This window comes from Phocoena sinus, chromosome 2 (assembly GCF_008692025.1).
Source record: "Phocoena sinus isolate mPhoSin1 chromosome 2, mPhoSin1.pri, whole genome shotgun sequence".
NCBI classification, from domain to species: Eukaryota; Metazoa; Chordata; class Mammalia; order Artiodactyla; family Phocoenidae; genus Phocoena; species Phocoena sinus.
In genome coordinates, this window is record NC_045764.1 from 49,958,847 (window position 1) to 49,981,245 (window position 22,399).

Here is a 22,399-nt window from a genome sequence, read left to right on the forward strand (position 1 = left end):
TAAACAGGGAGTCACATGAGTAGATATGCATTTTAGAAGGCTCACTCTGGCTGCTAAGTGGAAAAGAGAATGGAAGGATGACCCGCAGGGCCACGGTCGCCATCTCTGCGAGCACCGACAGCGGTCCAGACTAAGGGGGCAGCAGCACAGATGGGGAAAAGCAGGCAGATTAATGTGGTGAATTACTCTTTTTTTCCCCCAGCAGGGGTAGAGAGAGATTGGTTCTGTTCGGGATGCGTTGTTTTCTGCACATGTCCAGATGGAAATGCCTGGCATGCGGCTGCATGGATGTAACATCATGGGGCGTGGTCAGCAGACAGATGCAGAAGAGTCCGGGAGGGACCCAGGACAGAATCCCCAGGCTACCACCACCCATGGGGGCCCCGCAGCACCTACTAGAGTCCCTGCTCCTTTCATATACCTCCACTCTTTTAAAATAACCCACTCAAGTGGATTTCCATATATTCACCTATGAATTCTGGGTCCCATGTTGCTACCCCTCCCTGCCGCCCTCCTTGACAGACAAAGTTCAGGTTTAAGTAATGATAATAATATATTTATGGAATTCTTCTTATAAGCCACACAAACATCAGAGCAAGGACCTAAAGAGGAGGTTGGGCCCCACTGCTTTCTCTTTGATCACCAAATCAACCAGTGCTGAAAGAGACCCTCGCCTTCAGGGCTGCTTCTGAAGCCTGCAGGCCCTGCTCCTTTTGGAGCTCCACGCTGGTCCTTTCAGCAAAGAACGTGGGTGAACCACCTTGGTCGGATGTTCCAGTTGGACAGAAAGGGTATCGCATCTCCAGGAGCCATGATGGACTGCAGAGAGGTCAGGGAAAACCCACCTCAGGCCAGGGAGCCCATGGCCTTTCATCCTGTGAAATAATCTTCGATCTCTCCTGCCTTTTGACCTCATGCACACACATTCCTCCCGACCCATCACTCCGAGCGGAGACACCCATCAAAGGGGCAGACAGGTGAGGAGCAGCGAGGCTTCTCAGGCTCAGGGAGAAGCTACATTTCACCCCAGTGTATTAGTCTGTAGTTCTCTAAATATGTCAGCTAGGACGGAAAAGCAAGCTTACACGAAAATGCTTAGACCCATGAAATAAATCGAAAATAAACCTGGCACAACTGTGTGTGAGCTCCACTCACACACATATGTATGAATGAGTATATGTATTTATAAAACGTACATATATATAATGAGTAAAGCACAATTTTCTCAAAAAGGAGACAAGAAGAATCTTTCAAGTTTCTTGACATCTTGAGAAACTGCTACTGTAAAACTCCAGAGGACCACTGCCTAGAAATCCCAGGTGGAGTTTCCAACAACTTCAACTGGCTTCTGCCTGGAAAACTATAGCCATTAAGCCGAATTTAGTGGTAACCCTGGTGTCTGAAACATTCAGAAAGGAAAGCTGCACCTGCAACAACATTTCTCTTTTGGAAGCCAAAAGAAACCACCTCCTGTGTAGGAGAAAACATTCTATTAATACTACAGTAGTGGCCAGACTAAGAGACAATGTAATGGTTAGAACCTGAAGATACTTCAGTTTCTCTGTTCGAAGCAGAAAGGGTTAGCGCCAGCAACAGAGTTTGGGGAAGAAACCCAGGGGCACGCAGAAAGGTCCCAGAACAGAGCTCTCGGTGAGCCTGGAGAGGCTGGTTAGTAAAAGGGGGGCCACGGTTCCTGAACCTATTAATGTAGTGAGCCTGAAAGTGCTCATTTTCTCCCAAGACTAGAGTGTACGGACGAGTTCCTCCTTGCGATCTTTGAAGGTGTTTCCAAGACTCAGTTTTGAGTCAGCTTCCTTCCTAAGAGGAAGGGTCCTGACACAGGAATGTGTCAGCAGATGGACTTTCTGCAATACTGGGTACGGAGAGGGGGCAGGAATGACATACTTTCCCTCCGCATCACTCGCCTCCCATCACCTGTCTTCTCCAACCGTCACATTCTTTCGAGGGGCTGTGGGGTGGCAGGGACACTTCAGAACTTGCAGGAGCAGAGACCCTCTTGCAAGAAGCTCCCAGGGCCCTTAGATCTGCCCCAGTTCAAATGCAACCAGGACTTCTGCAGCCATGTTCTGCCTTTCATCGAACCCTGGATCCTCAGAGTTGAAAGGAAGTTAAGAGGTCATCATCCCATGCCTGTCTGAGGTGCTGCTCTTCAAAAACCTAGGTGAGACTTAAAGCAATGCTGAAGGGAGCTCTTTCTCTTAGAGAAAGTGCTACTGCCGCATGGCACCCATCTTGACCAAGTTCCTCCTTACCCCCACCCAGAATGGTGCTCTCCCCAGGCCTCGTTCAGGTGTCTGATACTCAGGGGAGGTGGATGGTTTCTTGCACACGTCAGACTTCCAACTGCTCAGACTCAAAATTCCAAGACGGTGATCCCTGCCTCCTTCTGAAGGTAATACTCAAGCCACAGCTCATGCAACGTATATGAACATCACTGCTCCTTACCTGTCCCCAAATCTACCCTAACACTGCAGAAGCAGTCTCCACAGTGTGGAATACGAGGACACTGAGACCAGTGGCGGTCTTCCATGACCAAGGCAGCACACTCAGGGGCTCTCTGTATGACCTTCGAGATAACTCCCACTGTCACACTGAGCTAGCTCATTCAGACCTTCTAATCACCTAACATTCCTGTCCTCCTTTCACAATAACTGCTGGAGTCTCTCCTTCTTGAATGCAATTTGAGTCTAAATACAGGACTCAATCTTATACCTATTGTTTAACTTAATGTTAACAATTATATGGGGTCAGTATCATTATCCTCATTTGTAGATGCCCACATGGAGGCACAGAGATTTAATAACTGTCCAGGGCTATTAATTGTTCAAGTGAGTAACTGTTAAGCTGTAAACCTGGGCTTCAAACCCAGCTCTATCTGACTGGGTCACAGGCTCTTCCCCTGCTCTGCTCCACGGTGGCATGATGTTTTAGCCAGACTCTGCTGCCCAAAAGCAAAGGGCTAGGGAGTTCTCCTCATGCCACTTTTCTCTGTACATCCTTTTCTTCTCCCTGAGGTGAACCACTTAGTCTGGAGGAAGGACAAAACTCACAAAACATCATGCTCTTGAAAAGGGTAAAGCATCAAGGTAATATTAAGGAGATCGCATGTACCCACTAAGCTTTCTTTATTTATTGAGTTACAGCAAATAGAACCCTCAAGGACATTCTTCCAGCAAGGCTGGGCCCTGTCGAGTTTATCAGCAACGGTCACCGCTTAGTTGCAATAGTGAAGCAGCAGCTCGTGTTGTGGAAGACACTTAGGGTGCATTCTGTGGGGCAAAGGCAACTATATATAAGTGACTGTGCTATCAGGAGCCAGACCAGCCAGACCCAGGGAGACTCAATGACCCACAGAACCCTTTTCACCCAAACAAGTCTTACTCATGAGATTAGATAAACCAGAGTTCATTCTCTTCACCAATTCCTATGTCTCAGCAAGACTGCAACCTTGGTCATGAAGGAGAAGAAAAAACAGTTCTGTGCCTTCCCCTTGGTTCGGCACATAAACAAATATAATCTAGGCTCACAGAAATAGCCAAGTTCCAAGTAGATCCCTACTGACTTGTATACAAGGTGCACAAGATAAGCTACGACGTTTGGGAAAAACGTTTCATACTGGCTATTAAAGGCATCTGTGAAGATTTCATTAATGAGCAAAAGAAATGATCGCCTACAGAAAGTACTCATTGGGTCACTGAAGTCTCCAGGATCTAATAAGCAGTGCTGGGCAGACTATTGAGAAAACAGAAGAAAAAGAGAAAAGGCAACTAGGAAACCAGGAGGAACGTTATACAGGACACCATTATTAAATTAAAATGTCAATAGCTAATTAGTAACTAGAGTAAAGAAAGAGCAGCCATCAATGCAAAGACTCAATGCAGGATTACAATTAACACCAAAAACTAAGTGAAAAGCAGAGGGCAGTCCAGGAACCTTCCTTTGGCTAAGCTGCTGGTTTTGGTTACTGTGGGTGTTGTGAGTTTTTTCTTCCTTCACAATTTTTATAGCAGCTTTACTGAGATATAACTCATATACAATTTCACCCATTTAAAGTGTACAAATTGAAGGCTTTTAACATATTCACCAAGTTGTGCAAACATCATCCCAAAGAGAAACTGTTTACCCATTAGCCACTTCCCTCACGCCCCTTCCCCTCTCAGCCCCAGGCAATCAGTAATCTACTTTCTGTCTCTACAGATTTGCCTCTTCTGGACACTTCATACAAATGGAATCATACACAACGTGCCCCTTTATACCTGGCTTCTTTCACTTGGCATAACGTTTTCAAGGTTCATCCATGTTGTGGCGTGTGTCAGTACTTCATTCCCCTGTATTTTCTTCCATAAATTTAGACTTTCATGTTCCACAAGTGGCCACATTAGCCCTGAAGTCCTTCTATTCACGTGTAGTGACAAAATCACAGGCACATCAGTCAGAAGTTGATGCAAAGGCCCATTTGGACTCCCAAATCTATTCACGGTCTGGATTTATTTTAAAGGAAGAAAGCCTTGAACCTGTCAAACTGACTAAATTGTGTCATCCTCTGGTACTAGGAAAAAAGAGGAAAAGCCACCTAGTCTGTGGAGGAAGGTTCCCCAAGCCGGTGACCCTCCTACCTGCTATGCCTGATGGAGTGTGAAATATTCTAATGATCTTAATCTCTATAGAAGGGCCTGGCAAATGAAGTTGATGCTGCATCACAGAAGGGCCTCCGTAGATGGGGGTGAGGGAAAAGGAAAGGAATAAAGTCAGATATTAAGAGAGGAGGGAGGACTTGACTTCCCACTCCTTTTATGTTTATAAAACAGAATATTCTTTTTAGAAAATCAAACCATCCTAATGTACTTTAAAATCAACGAGTTCCTTTCTTCTAATCTCATATTCAAAGCCTATATAAAATTTTTAGAAATACAGACTTCTAATGGGAGGAAAATCAAAGAAAGAGGGTGGGGGGCACTCTAGGTGTCCAGGCAGGACCTACCCCTGCTCTGGGAGCTGTGCTCGCTTCTCCACGTAGGAGCACACAGAGTGTCTCTCACACACAACTCACATCCCCTCCTTCACCTTTTTTTGAGTCTTTCTCAAAAAAGAAGAAGAGAGACATCACCGCACAATGGGTGATTCTCCTGAAACTCTTCCCCAGTTCTGTGACCACTGGGCATGAACACATAAGGACAGCAATCACTTACTACTGGCTGTCAAAGATGCTTAAATGGACAGGGTGGAAAAAGTATTCTTTTCACACACTTAAAGATTACTCCAAGTTATTTTAAATTTGGAACTGTTTGTATATTCCTTATAAGTTTATAAAACTCACACTGTCCCTTCATGACTAACTGAAGAGGAATTGAGAGAGTATTCTATATTTATAACTTGTCTGCTTGTTCATGCTCACAGCCCTATTTCCACTCTCTGTTACTGTACACAGAGTTATGAGAGGTATTGTGGGCTCCTAAACTTTGCTGATTTCCAAACAAGGCAGGCCTGTGTCCCGTAGGGACAAATTGGGGGCTGTTTCGTCCAAGTGGAGACCAAGCTCAGAGGGAGAGGCCTCCAGCTTTGTGGTTTTGGCTGCATCTCTTAAAACCGGTGTTAGGGCCCATTTCTGGGCAATTACACGCCTTGCTGGTGTTGACCAGTATCATTGCTACTGATAGTCTGCCTACCACACATGGCCGTGAGGAGCTCCATGCTATATGGCTGTGGCTACACACTTCCCTTCGGCCTATCTATTTTGGTAGATATTGTTAGTCCAAAAGGTGCAATGCTTCAACAGCACATGCAAAAGCCCCTTTCCACATACATAAATATTTATGTCAACATAATTTAAATGAATCAAATGAAGGCAGCCACTCTCAGGGAAACTACTATTTAGAAACCAGCAATGTTATGGATAAAATTTTGTCGAAAACAACAGAACCATTTACCAGGAGACAGTGATAAAAGAATGAGCTCTCTACAGTGGCGGATTTTTACAGTATGTGCGGAATCTAGATTTGTACATGCACATCTGTACACGTAGATGAACTGTGGTGCAGCCTCTTCATAAGTGTTGAACAAACTCCTCCCAAGCCACACCGGGCCAATGACCTCACAATTTTGCAAAGCCCCTTCAGAAACCTCTTTTGAAAAAAAAAAAAAGCTTCTGGAGACCATAGTACTTTCTTTGCTACAGCCTCTATGGGGGTACACCTTCATAAAAAGAGGAGAAAATGGCCCCTGATCGCATTTTTTTCTTTCTTTCTTAATGTCAGAAGGGGAAATAGGTATCTCATCTCAGTTCTGTGGCTGCTAGTAAAGTTGGGTTCCTTGGGTCACCTGGATTCCCGCCTCCCCGCTGCCATTTCCCTGCCATTGCAGTACCTCTTGAATGAACTGTCTCTTAATGTCTTTGGTCCATTTTCTTCTTGGGAGCTTAAGTTTTGACCATATATTTAAATTTGTTTGAGCCCTTAAAGATGTCTATGCTTTTTAAACATAGCATTGTGCCTTGCAAAAATTTTTTAGGTGACTAGAGAGGAAAAATGCCTGCCCAGCCCTCCCCCACCTCCTTCTGTAATTAAATCTACCCAAGGAGCATGAATAGCAACCACTACAGATCACAACCTTCCAGTGATTTATTACCCTCCAGCCTCTCTGGTCGTCTTTCCTTTGATCTTGTTACTTCCTGATGGCATACTTTTGGACTTGTAAACATATATTTCAGAGTATATGCTATGCTAGAATGCCACATTATTCTTTCCCGTTATCTAATCTGATTGCTGGCCCCATTTCCTGAAGTTAAATTATTTTTACTACTGTGGAGAAACCACAAAAGATCCACTAGACTTTCAAAGTATAGTAGACTCTGTCATAGGGAGAGAAGGGGGAACAGGGTATCCCAGATAATCGTACATTCTGGTTTACAGAATTACCACACGAACCTTATGAGAATCAGTTTTTGGATAACTGGACCACAGAACACCTACACCCCCAAATTCACGGAACTTACATTTAATCTATTTCAGCATTCCAGAGTGCCTCGGAAAAGCACACAAATGTAAAATGTTGGAATGTCCTTGCAAAGATTACTATTAAATAGAACAAAACAAAACTTGCTGTTCTCACAGAATTCTGTTGGTTTGTATTTGTATTTTGTTTAGTTTTTATTTTGTGGGTGGTGGAGGCAGTGGTGGGGCAGCACATTTGATAAATATGTTATGAACCTTGCCAGAGTACATGCAAAGTGCTAAAATTCCATCTTGACAATCAATCATGTTGGAAACTATCATTTCCTCCATTTCAACCAAGAAAAACCTGGATTCAATACTTCAGAAAGGGTGACTGAAGGAGTCCAAAGTTTAAGACTCCTCCCCAGTTTTTAAACCCTAAGAGTTGAATTTTTTGGTTTTTGGTCTTTTTTGTAAATAACAGGTAAAACTGAGTTCACCTTAAGTGCCAACACAGGTATCTCCTGCGTAAGATGCTAGTTGAAAGAGTATTTCAGTATTTCAGCCCACTAGAGTTGGGCTCACAGGTAGGTACCTTCTGCCTGTTCCAATTAACGAAAAAACATCTGAGAGTGAATTTTTATTTGCTCTCTGAACCATTAAATATCTAGTATCAAAGACAACCCTCAGAATGAGAGAAAATATTTGCAAATGAAGCAACTGACAAAGGATTAATCTCCAAAATATACAAGCAGCTCATGCAGCTCAATATCAAAAAAACAAACAACCCAATCCAAAAATGGGCAGAAGACCTAAATAGATATTTCTCCAAAGAAGACACACAGATTGCCAACAAACACATGAAAGGATGCTCAACATCACTAATCATTAGAGAAATACAAATCAAAACTACAATTAGGTATCAGCTCACAGCAGCCAGAATGGTCATCATCAAAACATCTATAAACAATAAATGCGGGAGAGGGTGTGGAGAAAAGGGAACCCTTTTGCACTGCTGGTGAGAATGTAAATTGATACAGCCACTATGGAGAACAGTATGGAGGTTCCTTAAAAAACTAAAAATAGAACTACCATATGACCCAGAAATCCCACTACTGGGCATATACCCTGAGAAAACCATAATTCAAAAAGAGTCATGTACCACAACATTCATTGCAGCTCTATTTACAATAGCCAGGACATGGAAGCAACCTAAGTGTCCATCGACAGATGAATGGATAAAGAAGATGTGGCACATATTTACAATGGAATATTACTCAGCCATAAAAAGAAATGAAATTGAGTTATTTGTAGTGAGGTGGATGGACCTAGAGTCTGTCATACAGAGTGAAGTAAGTCAGAAAGAGAAAAACAAATACTGTATGCTAACACATATATATGGAATCTAAAAAAAAAAAAAGTTCTGAAGAACCTAGGGGCAGGATAGGAATAAAGACACAGACGTAGAGAATGGACTTGAGGACACAGGGAGGGGGAAGGGTAAGCTGGGACGAAGTGAGAGAGTGGCATGGACTTATATATACTACCAAATGTAAAACAGATAGCTAGTGGGAAGCAGCCGCATAGCACAGGGGGATCAGCTTGGTGCTCTGTGACCATCTAGAGGGGTGGGGTAGGGAGGGTGGGAGGGAGACGCAAGAGGGAGGGGATATGGGGATATATGTATATATATATATAGCTGATTCACTTTGTTATAAAGCAGAAACTAACACACCATTGTAAAGCAATTATACTCCAATGAAGATGTTAAAAAATATATATCTAGTATCATTTCTGATTTTAGGTATTTGTTTTTTTCCAGAGCATTAACCAGATTATAAAGTGAATTGTATTGCTGTAGGCCCAGCCAACATCACTCAGGGCTCTAAGAAAGTTGAAACGTGAAGCAAAATATGACAGAGCTTACTGTGAGCTCTGAAACGCTGTGTGGAAATTTCAGGGCTTTCCCTTCAGACACTGCCACTCATTCGCCCTGAAGTCATGGCAAGCGACCTGACCACCAAGGGCCAGGCTGAAGGAGATGATGTACAGCAAGCCCGGCTTGTGCTGGGAGGTGGGTGGCTCTGTCTCCCCTTCCTGCTTGAGCAACATTTCCCCCATCCCACATCTTCATCTTTTAATTGCCTCCTGAACATTATCTGTTGTATCCTATAGCCTGATTTTCAGGGTTCAAAGGAATCTGCTTTGAAAGATAAAAGAACTTAACACTCAGGGCTAACTTTATTTTAAAAAAACAAGCAGGGCAGCTCTACAATGCAAAACATAAATGAGGCCCAAAACTTGGAAACTACGTCTGAGGATCATTCTTTCATTCTGCCCTTGGCTTGAAGACTGAAGCAATTTGCACAAAACGTCCATAAACATAAAGGGGTCCAACTGCACTCAAGCTCCAATGAGTGTGCCTGTGACGCACATGCTTGGCACACCACCGGAGTGTGCAAGGTTTGCCTGTCGGAGGGGTCAGCAGGCAGCAACTTTCAGAACACAGGACTCTGCTTCCCCAAGTAAACTTCTTAACCCTTTCCCTAAATACTGTAAAACCCCAAACTGGCCAAGTCACTTTAAAAAAAAAAAGGATCTCAAGCATAAATCTCTTCTTCCAAAATCTTACCCAAAATCCTGGACTTGAAAAAACTGAAAACAGATCTGAAAATGTTAAAGAGTTATCTGTTATTTCCGTCAGAGGAATAAGCTCTGTAGCAACTTCTTCGAACTTCATGTCAAAACAACCGTTGGCTCCCGAGTTCCCGGTGCATCCTCATCCCCAAACAGAGGGCCTGGCACGCCAGGGTGCGGAAGCCGCGCGGCCCTGGCTGCAAACTGGCGCACGACATCCCTCAGGACGCTTGTGTTTTACTCACAGAGAGAACAAGTGCTGGCAAGTGACAAAAAAAGAACATGTTTTGCAAACAATCGGAGTGACCTGAAACCCAGGGTAAAGACTGAAGTCAGCGTTTGTTCATCGAGGCCTGAGCCAGGCTCTGTGCACTGCTTATTAAGTGGATGGCTTGGAGGAAGGCAAAGACCTCTCAGTTTCCCATTCACCCAGGAGGACCCCTCACTTAAGGCTCACACCCCACTCCCAGTCTGTGCCTCAGGAATTTGTTTTGCTTCCCAACTGAACTGGGAGCATCTTTGAAAAGAGACGAACGCCCAAAGGAAGAAGTCATCATCGTTTGCTGGACCTGAAAGCAGCCCAAGAATTTGGAGCACAGATCAATGTCTCCGGCTTCATTTGGCTTCAGCCCAAATAACTGATGCCAGTACCTGGGTCCCAGAACTCCAAACCCAGGGCTCCAGTCTCCCTGTGTTGTGATATTCCCCCCCACCCCACAACCGAACACACACACTCCGCAGAAAAGAGAAGCATCTCTCAACCTTAAAAGCACAGGACCCCTTGCCATAATCTACCCACAAATCCCCTTCGATACTACCAGAAATGTTGAAGTGGATTTGTTCCTCATTTTCCAGTTCTGAAACTGCCTATTCAGGTACTTTCCTCCTAATTGCACATGTCTCCCACTGCACAAACATACCTCTCCCAGTCTAAGTAAAGCCTATTAAATGTGTTTTCACCCCACCCTGCACTCCCCCCACCCCCACCTAAACAAAAACATCTAAACTTTCCCCCAAATCCACTTTCTCTTGCTCCACAGATGGTAAGACCTTATCTTCCTGAATTCCCAACCTCAGCCCAGGCCAGAGCCCTGCAGGAGCACAGAAGACAAATTCTGAACCTGTTGCTTCCACCCTCCTGCCAGCTCTACATCACATGCTCATAATTCCTCTCTCCCCAACCCCCATCCTTTGAAATTTCTAAACCCCTGGTAAAGGAAGTGCCTCAGGCTCTCAATAAGCTCAGTCATGCTTGAAATATCCGTTTCACCCACGAGGTACTGTAGACAGCAATTCCAACCGGAGCACACATTCAGGGGGGAAAGACGATCTTTCTTCAAGACTCAGTATTTGGAATTCCTAAAAAGGCCATTCCAAAAATTTTCATTAACATACCTGTGAACTTGCAACAGTCCAGGGGTTGAAAGGACGCCTTCTGCAATAGCCCATATCCACCTACGCCCGCGGTAATGACAGTGGATTAAGAAATCCCCTTCATGTCACTGTGACCACAGAGGGCACACATGCAACTCTCCTCCCCTGGAACTTACAAAACTTAACAGGAAATCTTCCACCACCTACATAGAAAACCCACTGCCAGAAAAGTGAAGTGTAAACACTTCATATTAAATTAGCCAGGTGTTTTTAAAAAATAACATTATCCCAGTCCAATACTTTCAAATCCTGGCTGGCTTTCAAGTCTCACAGCGCATATGGGAGCAGAGGTGCAGCGGCCACGTGGCTCTGCCCCTTTGTAAGGGGCATGTTTTGCTTTTTGATTAATACAAACAATCTGCAAATTAGCATACATCTAAAGCAGCCAGGAGAAAGCAGCCAGTGATCCTATTTCCTTTATCTGGGGCTTCTTTCCTATATCTTTATACTGGACAATGATAGACATCAAGAATATAAATCTGCCTAAGATAAATCTTTAACTTGGTCCTAAACTTACTGGAGATATTTTGATACTTGAAAGAAGTATCAATGAAAATGAAGAAACAGAAAGAACAGGAAAAAGTGAGAAAACTTCAATGTGTCTCAGTTTATAGATTAACACATGTCACTACATGTTTGTGAGAGATTCTGTGTATAAAGTCCACCAGCCCTTGAACATTGTCATTTACCCCAATCCCTCCCAGTGGGCAGTTTCCAGGTCTGGGCGGCATATCCCCTGATGTGGCCCCAGGACACCCTTGGTTTGCCCTCAGGGTGGAGCAACACGATGGCATGTGGTAGCATTTCTCTGTACATAAATCGTGTCAAAAATATATTACAAAGCAAACAAAACTACCAGCCAAGAAGCTATGCTGACAAAATTTAAAGCAAAAATTTAGCAACAGCCTATGCCCATTCATTGCCAGGTTGGCCACATTTTTAAGGGCCGAAGGCATGTCTGTCTGTCTACCTCCTTTTTCAACAAACTGGTTTTAGGGAGAGCCAGTGTTTAAAACTGTGAGATGCAGATTGTGAGATGTTCACCCTGTTTTGGAGACATGGCACGGAAAGCAAGTGGTGTTCAGGTTAGAGAAGAACGTGGACGATGGGGTTAGAAGTCAGTTTATATCCCAGCTTTGTCATTTATTGGCTGCTGCATGACAAAGGGAGTTTCCTCAGTATACACCTAAGACAAATAATACCACCTTGTGCGATGGGTGCAAGATTAAATGTGGTAAACCACACAACTGTATTATTTTTCTTAGTACGTCATAGGTCCTCTGTAAATATTAGCCACGACTATTTGATCCCTAGACTAGATTTTAAGGTCCTAGGGTTCTAGCTCTGGCTCTGCCAACCATCTGCCCGCTCAGCTCATGTGTGCATGGGGTACGGGAGATAAATGGTCTCACGCTGTGACTGACCCACTGGTCTCTATCTAATCTCCTGGAGGTGACTTATGGACCGTGATACACCGTGATACACCGGCAAGGGCAGAGAGAGAGACCAAGAGCCATGTCTCTGATCAGTTTCAGATATTAGGGATAACACAAGATTTTGTTTCGGAGGGAGAGTTATGTGGCTAAGAAAGAAAAAGAAAAGAAAACCAAGAGACAGGATTCTAAAATACTTCAAATTTCATCTCTGCTCAAACAAATTAAAATATTATAAATTTCAGATTATCTTATTAGCATTCCAATTTAGTGCTGTTCTTAAATCCGTTTGCTCCAAAATAATCTCCATCTAGCACAAGGTAGATAGTGACTTACCCAAGACAACATTGTTTGAGGGTTCACTGTAGCTTCAGTTACTATTTTAAAGGGTCCTCAAGATGCAGGTCGGCGAGGGGTGGGTAGGGTGAGGAGGTTTGCTGAGAGCCATGGGCAGATAAAAATTTCTTAAATCTGCCAAGAAGGCTTTCACAAGCATGGAAGTTAAACCTTCAACTTTTATCAAGCAGGGGCTTCCCTGGTGGCACAGTGGTTGAGAATCCACCTGCCAATGCAGGGGACACAGGTTCGAGCCCTGGTCTGGGAAGATCCCACATGCCACGGAGCAACTAAGCCCATGCGCCACAACTACTGAGCCTGTGCTCTAGAGCCTGTGCGCCACAACTACTGAGCCCACGTGCCGCAACTACGGAAGCCCACGCGCCTATAGTCCCTGTTCCACAACGAGAGAAGCCACTGCAATGAGAAGCCCACGCACTGCAACGGAGGGTAGTCCCACTCTCCGCAACTAGAGAAAGCCCGCGCGCTGCAACAAACACCCAACACAGCCAAAAATAAATAAATTTATAAAAAAAGGGGCTTCCCTGGTGGCGCAGTGGTTGGGAGTCCGCCTGCCGATGCAGGGGACACGGGTTTGTGCCCCAGTCCTGGAGGATCCCACATACCGCAGAGCGGCTGGGCCCGTGAGCTATGGCTGCTGAGCCTGCTCGTCCAGAGCCTGTGCTCCGCAACGGGAGAGGCCACAACAGTGAGAGGCCCGCATACCGCAAAAAAAAAAAAAACAAACCAAAAAACTTTTATCAAGCAGTAAGCTCTGTTTAGACAAGAAAAAGAAATTTTCTATGTTCCAAAAGACTTCATTTGACTCTTCAAAAAGAAAAAAACTCCCAACACAAACTGCTCCTAAAATAACTTAATTTGACTTTACTCCAGGTTAGATGAAGACTCTCGGGGAGTAGCAAAGAGATATATCAATACAAGCTCCTTCCTCTGTGGGAAGGAAAAAACTCCGATCAAGCACTAAAGAAAGAGGCGAGGAAGCATCTCCCTTGTTAACTGCTGGGCTAAGGTGGAGGAGGGAGAGGAAGAGAGAAATAATTTGAGATAGGGCACCACCAAGCATCATCAATGCTCAAATAAACGGGCAGTGCTAAATAATACTATTCAAAGGGGCTCTGCAACTAGTTTCTGCTGTCAGGTATTGAGGTTCCTCAAATTTATGGGTTCTACAGGAACCACTTGGAGGCTTGCTTGAAAGCTGAGTAAAAATATCTGCCGCTGCGATTTTCCAGGTCAAAGGAATCTCTTCCAGGATCTTCAGGCTAGACCTCTGAGTTGCAACTGAGAACATGTGCAGGCTGTTTGAAAAAAAAAATCACTGGCTTTGTGCACAGGCATCCCAGGCTGGCTCGTCCATGTAGAGGTGGGAAGGACAGCCAGCTGGCCAGAGCACCAGTCAGACTGTCCAGTTCTCACGCCACCTGCACCTCCCTATCTAGAACCCACTGTTCCTACTTCACACAAATAATCCAGGGTGCCAGTGCCACGGGGATAGTCCTGCATCCTGACCCCATCACTCCAGGCCACTGTGCTGGAAAGGGGGAAGCCAGGAGTACGACAACTACCTGCTCCTCTCAGATCTCCCTGTTCTGGCCTGTATCAAGGAAGATGCACTCATTCGTACATTCAGTATGGATTTCTGTGATTTCCTGGTGCAGGTGCTGCCTGGAGTTCTGGGATGCAGCTGGGAGTTTGGGCTCCAGGTTACTGAAACGCTGCACAGGGCTCATTTTAGTTTTGTGCCAAGGTAGGGGTGATTTTACTAAATCATGACAGAGATACACCAAAACACACAGACACACTAAACTGAAACCTTTCACCCTCCTGGACCCTGCTCTAAACACGCTGCCTCCTTTCTCTTTATTGGAAAAGGCAGACCCTTTGGTGACTCTGGGCCTTCATACAGGCTGTTCCTTCTCCCTGCTCTGCTTCTTCCTACTCTCAACCTGCCTCCCCAGCCTGCAGTGCTGGGCCTGGCTGTCTTCACCCCAAAAAGCGTCTCGTGGGTGGGTACCATTCCTGCTGCCCCATCATGTTATGTCACGGCACCCTATTCATCTCCTTCAAAGCACTGACCACGTTTATAATCAAAGACTCTTTTTTTTTGGTTAGGGGCTACAGGGAAGCAGAAATGGGGACTTATTGTTTAATGGATACAGAGCTTTCGTTGTGCAAGATGAAACGAGCTCTGCAGATAGGCGCTGGCCACGGGTGCACGACAATGTGAATGTACTTCATGCTGCTGAGCTGTACACTTAAAAATGGTTAAGGCGGTCAGTTCTGTTATGTGTATTTCACCACAGTTCAAAAAGCGGGCCTCAGTTTTTGTTTAATGCCACTCTCTCTTTCTTCCACCAGTATACACTGCACCAGGGTGGGATCCTTTTTTTTTTAATTTAATTTTTATTTTGTATTGGAATATAGTTGATTTGAAGTGTTGTGTTAGTTTCAGGGGTACAGCAAAGTGATCCAGTTATACATATACATATATCCGTTCTTTTTCAGATTCTTTTCCCATATAGTTTATTACAGAATACTGAGTAGAGTTCCCTGTGCTATACAGTAGGTCCTTGTTGATTATCTATTTTATATATAGTAGTGTGTATATGTTAATCTCAAACTCCTAATTTATCCCTCCCAGCCACCCCCACCCCCAGGGTGGGAATTCCGTGTTTGCATCACTGTGTTCCCAGGGCCATGCCTAGAACCTGGCTCACAGCAGATGCTCAGGGTACACTAGTTGGATGACTCATGACATACTCACACAATTCCTACTCAACTATAAGCTCCCTGAGGGCAGGGATGCCATTCCTTAACTTTATTTGCCTCACAGCTCTTTCCAGAGGGCCTCACACACAGGTAGAGTCAGGTGCTAATTTAAACCTGGACTGTTACTTATGCAAACTTTCCAAAAGCAAAGCCCTTGGATTTTATACACAATATGTGTACTGGGTGGGATATATGTGTATACATACACAGATTTTATTGTATTTCCTCTCTTGCCTTGGTTGCCAAGAATCCCAGAGGAACCAGATTCCAGGAATACGAACTGTCCTTCTGGTGTGTTATGGGTAGCTTGCTGACTCAGCCATTCAGGTCTCCCCAGGTTTTTTTTTTTTTCTTTAATTGAAATCTGCCTCAAATTCTAATTCTCTTGGGCATTAGACAAAATATAAATTGAAAGCAAATAAGTAACAGAAGAGAGTTTCCTGCAGGGTAAGTACTTTTCTAGGTTTTGATAGTGAATTGTTATTAAATAAATAACAATAATGACAAAAGTAATATGAAAAACTACTCTCCTTGCACCCACCTAAAAAGGGAAAAAAATGACAAAAATCAGAGAAGCCACTTTTTGGTAATGAGGAATAAAATGAACCATAGTCCCCTGGTTTATTTCTTGGCTGGTTTTCCCCTGAGAATAACCAAAGAAATCATCTGCCATAACATCAAGCCTTCTTTCAGGTCACACTTGCTTCTGGGCAGACTAAAAAAATTTTAATGAAAACAATTCTCTCTCTCTCTCTCTCAAAGGCTTGATGCAAGTAAAAGCTGAATGTACCAGGTGGGGAGGGAAGAAATGAATGTTTCTTATCATTACAATGAGGCAACTTCCATCTATGGGGCACTCACTGCTCAGTGTGCTAAGAGCCTGGAATACACTGCTTATTTAATCTCCACAACTTCGAAAGGGACAGCCTGCTACTTCCCTATCCTCCGAAACAGAGCCTGAGGCACGTAGAGAGCAGCCTAGAGTCACACAGCCTGAAAGAGGCAGAGGTAGAAATTCCAACCCAGGCGACCTGACTGCACGGTCCCTGCTTTCTACCAGTATCTACAGCACACCTTCCAGTATAATTCTCATAACCCACTCTCATAACTTATAGAAAGGAAGCAGCATTATTTCACTGATGAGGAGACTGAGGACCAAAGAGGCTACTTGACAGGGAGCCAATGCTGATAAGCAGAAAAGTACTCAATGCCAGCAGCTCAGCACAAAGACCACACGAGGCTCAGTTTTGTGCCTTAAAGATTTATTTTTTAATTTATTTTATTTTATTTTTTTTACATCTTTATTGGAGTATAATTGCTTTACAATGGTGTTACTTTCTGCTTTATAACAAAGTGAATCAGTTATACATATACATATGTTCCCATATCTCTTCCCTCTTGCGTCTCTCTCCCTCCAACGCTCCCTATTCCACCTCTCCAGGTGGTCACAAACACTGAGCTGATCTCCCTGTGCTATGCAGCTGCTTCCCACTAGCTATCTACCTTACATTTGGTAGTGTATATATGTCCATGCCTCTCTCGCACTTTGTCACAGCTTACCCTTCCCCCTCCCCATATCCTCAAGTCCATTCTCTAGTAGGTCTGTGTCTTTATTCTCTTCTTACCCCTAGGTTCTTCATGACATTTTTTTTTTCTTAGATTCCATATATATGTGTTAGCATACGGTATTTGTCTTTCTGTTTCTGACCTACTTCACTCTGTATGACAGACTCTAGGTCCATCCACCTCACTACAAATAACTCAATTTTGTTTCTTTTTATGGCTGAGTAATAGTCCATTGTATATATGTGTCACATCTTCTTTATCCATTCATCCGATGATGGACACTTAGGTTGCTTCCATGTCCTGGCTATTTTAAATAGAGCTGCAACGAACATTTTGGTACATGACTCTTTTTGAATTATGGTTTTCTCAGGGTATATGCCCAGTAGTGTGATTGCTGGGTCATATGGTAGTTCTATTTGTAGTTTTTTAAGGAACCTCCATACTGTTCTCCATAGTGGCTGTACCAATTCATATTCCCACCAGCAGTGCAAGAGTGTTCCCTTTTCTCCACACCCTCTCCAGCATTTATTGTTTCTAGATTTTTTGATGATGGCCATTCTGACTGGTGTGAGATGATATCTCATTGTAGTTTTGATCTGCATTTCTCTAATGATTAATGATGTTGAGCATTCTTTCATGTGTTTGTTGGCAACCTGTATATCTTCTTTGGAGAAATGTCTGTTTAGGTCTTCTGCCCATTTTTGGATTGGGTTGTTTGTTTTTTTGTTATTGAGCTGCATGAGCTACTTGTAAATTTTGGAGATTAATCCTTTGTCAGTTGCTTCATCTGCAAATATTTTCTCCCATTCTGAGGGTGTTTCCATACAAATTGTGAAATTTTTTGTTCTAGTTCTGTGAAAAATGCCAGTGGTAGTTTGATAGGAACTGCACTGAATCTATAGATTGCTTTAGGTAGTAGAGTCATTTTCACCATGTTGATTCTTCCAATCCAAGAACATGGTATAGCTCTCCTTCTATTTGTATCATCTTTAATTTCTTTTTGCTTTTTGCAGTACGCGGGCCTCTCACTGTTGTGGCTTCTCCCGTTGTGGATCACAGGCTCCGGACGTGCAGGCTCAGCGGCCATGGCTCATGGGCCTAGCCGCTCTGCAGCATGTGGGATCTTCCTGGACCGGGGCATGAACCCATGTTCCCGGCATTGGCAGGTGGACTCTCAAGCATTGCGCCACCAGGGAAGCCCTCATCTTTAATTTCTTTCATCAGTGTCTTATAATTTTCTGCATACAGGTCTTTTGTCTCCTTAGGTAGGTTTATTCCTAGATACTTTCTTCTTTTTGTTGCAATGGTAAATGGGAGTGTTTTCTTAATTTCACTTTCAGATTTTTCATCATTAGTGTATAGGAATGCCAGAGATTTCTGTGCATTAATTTTGTATCCTGCTACTTTACCAAATTCATTGATTAGCTCTAGTAGTTTTCTGGTAGCATCTTTAGGATTCTCTATGTATAGTATTATGTCATCTGCAAACAGTGACGCTTTACTTCTTCTTTTCCAATTTGGATTCCTTTTATTTCCTTTTCTTCTCTGATTGCTGTGGCTAAAACTTCCAAAACTATGTTGAATAAGAGTGGTGAGAGTGGGCAACCTTATCTCCTTTCTGATCTTAGTGGAAATGGTTTCAGTTTTTCACCATTGAGGACGATGTTGGCTGTGGGTTTCTCATATATGGCCTTTATTATGTTGAGGAAAGTTCCCTCTATGCCTACTGCCTTAAAGATTTGTCAGAGCCATTTTGGGCCATCCCAAAGGACCAAAAACCAATGAATTTGGCTATCTAAAAAACTGACAACTTTACTGCCGTGCTTAACCTAACTTCCAAAATTTTTCTCAGTTATTTCTACTTTACATGCTGTAATTCACACAAATTGATAGAGCACAGAATTAGTACCACTCCAAACACAGTGTTTAGTAACAGTGGCTTTTTAAAAAAGACACACAGAGCTCTTCTTCTGTAAGTTCTTATGGATTAAATATTTGTTTATTTAACACCTGAGTGCACCTGTCTGGAAGACACACTAGGAGCTGTGAGGGCTGATAGAAATGCACAAAGCCTTCTGTAGCCAGGCTCTAAAGATGAGATGTACACACAGATAACAATTTCAAGGTAAACATTCATGTCATAAAAATACACATCAGAAGGACAAGCATACTTCCAGGTGTGAGGACCATGGAATGGAAGGCAGAAGCACCTGAGCAGGAACTCTTAAAGGAGGCAAGGGAGCCTTGGGGTTTCAGGGACTGGGGGTAGGGGCAGGGTCAGGGTTTCTCATATCTGTTGTAATTTTCAACAGAAAATTACAAATTGCCATCTTTACTAATATATAACTTAAAGTTCTTAAAAATGACTTTGGTGCATTTTTGCCTTTAAGAAAAATTTCAATTAACAAATCAAATTTGTTTAACACATCACAGGATGAGGCCCAGAAAGAAGCTTCTGTTGCTTTCCCAAGTTAATGCCTATGGATCATCTATTGCTGAAGTTGTTTAGAATAGACTAATTATTCCTTTTATCACCCCCTCCTCTTTCTCTGTCCTGGCACAAGGAAATTTTAAGCTATCTACAATCCCTCCATTAAATTAAAAAATAAACAAACAAACCTCCATTGTGAGAGGCGCCATTGGTGTCTGCCTCCTTGTCTTCCCATCACAAAAGGAGAGGAGGGCTAAAGAACAGGCTCATTGGTCAGTATTTCATGAATTTAAAAAAGTGTAGCAATGCTGCCTGGCCAGACAGAGCAGAAAAACAAAAACCTCAGTCATTTGTTTAAACAAACTCACAAAAACAAAACCACTTCCTCAATATACCCAGTGAATTCTAAAAAGGATCAAACATTTAACATGACTTTTAAAACTTCAAATTTCACAAATTAAAAGCAGGATGATGGGACCAAACCAACGGACATCACCCCTCTTCTCTGCTTATCTGTTTCTGGTTTCATTCAGCTGCCAAAACCATCGACAGCACTTCCTGTCATCCCAACAGGAGAATTTCACGGCTCCTGAAGGTCTGAGACAGACCAGAAAGCTCATGAATATTCTGATTTTCTGGAGCTGATGCAAGGAAATCACAGTAATTGATGACCAGACATAGAGTTACCTACCAAATGTTTGGTCCCCAGAACTACTACTATGAAATAATTCATCAAAAGTTGTATTTCCATTTTCAAAGTTATTAATTACGAGTCTGTTTCCAATTTTTAAGATGAGGTTTACTCTTTCGAGCCTTTCTTTCTCTCACTAAATTGTCTCTATACACTGGATCTCCATTAATAAACTCTTTTGCTTTATTGCATTTTAATGAAGGTGAATAGAAAGCAAACTGAAGAAAACCTTAAATTCCCACGCGAAATGGGAAGAAATGAGTGTGCCGAGAATATTTAAATTAGGATCTGCATTTACTGGATGCCAGGAAATTAAGAGGGTACGTGTGTGTCTGTGGTGGCGGCGGGGGATGGAGGCACCAGTGTCTTCCTGTGGAAGGAACGAGCATCTCACGCCCTTCGGAAGTGGTTCCGTACCTGGCCGGAGCGCATGAGTAATTAACTGGGCGCTAACGCAGAACAGTAAGACTTCAGTTTAATTTGAGAACGAATACTCTTCTTCCGTATTAATTTTTCTCTTCTGCAATCACATTTACATCTTTTATTTTCATTTAAAATTTCCCCCTGCTTGGAAGTACTGTGGCAACGAACCTGGGTGACCGCGGCAAGTTATCTACCCTGCGAGGCTTGTCCCGCAGGAAAGCGGCTTCACTGCTGCCAGAGCTGCAGATCAGAGCACCATCTTCTTAAAACTTTAGGACAGTTGGTTTTCTATGAAAACTCAATTATCCTTAAGAAGAAACTAGGGTTTGTAGTTAAATTCTTCAGAACGATTTACTTTTCCACCGTAACATGGATCACCAACACTGGGCAAACCCCAGCCATCCCCCTTCGTACACGTCCGCGGGGAGGCAATGTGGCTCCGCTTGAGCCAGCGACCCCCACGACTCAAACCATGTTTTCGTGAAGAAACTTGAACCAGCAAGGGGTTTAGGGGTTTAGATGACGTGATCAGAGATAAATGAGAACCCCTTTATGTGTTTTCAGCTATTGGGATTTAAAAATTAGAAAACATCAACAGGGAGCTGATGAAGTCTTCTAAAATCCCAACGCCACAACGGACCACTCGCTTTTCCATGCACTCTCTGCACGCGGTGTCCGGAAACCACGTGAGGTGGTGGTGGGCGTGGCGGGAGCATAGTCACCTGGTCCAGCCCACCCTCTGGACCTGGCATGCACTCGCTGAGTCCTGCCTCCGGCCAGCCCCGGCAGAGGCTGGCGCAACTGGCATGCACGGCAGCGGTCTGCACGTCTGCAATAATTTAACTGATTCATTGGGATTTATTCCAGTATCCGGATTGGAGTCTAGAAATAACAAATGTTAAGCTATCTCCTTCTGCTCTGAGGCCAAGTTTAAAACATTCAACAAGAAATTGCAAACATAGAAGAATCTTAGTACCAGGTATCCTGAATTCTGTGCAGCCACACCTTTAAAAGACATGCCTTTAGCATCCAAACTAATTCAGAATCATCAGTTCTACTGTCAAAATTCCTACTTGGTGCTGCAAATGTGAGCCTATCCCATTGAGCATCTAAGGCTTAGGGTGGGTAAGGTTCTTCTTTCTTTTCCTACTATAACCGTTACATTTCAAACTCCTAAAATTTAATTTGCGAGAAGTTACAAACATCAGTGAGGAAAAATGAGGGCCACAGGAAGCTCCGTGTACCTAGTATGATCTTGTCTGAGTGTGATAATCAAATTACAAACTGGTGTGGATTGCAGGATATTAAAAAACGGAGCCATTCACAGTTCTTTCAAGTAGATGTATGAGCTTTAATAAAATATTACAGTTGAGTATAAATACTTTTTTATTATTTTAAGGCATAAGTAAAAAGAATATAAAAGATCATATATAGGTAGGATTAAAATCAAAGAATAAAATAGCCCAATATATTTTTTAAACGCTCTCTTTGAGACTGAAGAGTAATTTTAATCTCTTAGTGATGGAGAACTCAAAATAATGATTTCCTCATATGAATTTGATGTTGGGCCGCTGAAATTTAATTAAATGGGGGGGCTCCTCCAAATTGTTCACCATGTCAGTCATAGTGTATATTTTAAAAGAAGAAAACAGTATCTGGAGCACCCCTTTCAATTACAGCTTAAAAAGCTCAGAGATAAAAATTCATA

The 22,399-nt window shown here is 43.2% G+C and overlaps 1 protein-coding gene across 5 annotated transcripts in view; it reads right to left on the reverse strand.

Moving 5' to 3' along the window:
* The window catches only part of IGF1R (insulin like growth factor 1 receptor), a 310,241-nt gene that overhangs the window by 72,767 nt on the left and 215,075 nt on the right, over nt 1-22,399 (reverse strand). Inside the window, exon 1 of one of the 5 annotated variants that reach the window (XM_032622095.1) lies at nt 9,618-10,255. The exons of the other annotated variants lie outside the window; for them this stretch is intronic. Coding sequence (XP_032477986.1) covers nt 9,618-9,690 — 73 coding nt within the window. The 5' untranslated portion in view covers nt 9,691-10,255. Of the gene's footprint in view, nt 1-9,617; nt 10,256-22,399 lie in introns of those variants that run through there. 5 annotated transcript variants of the gene reach the window in all.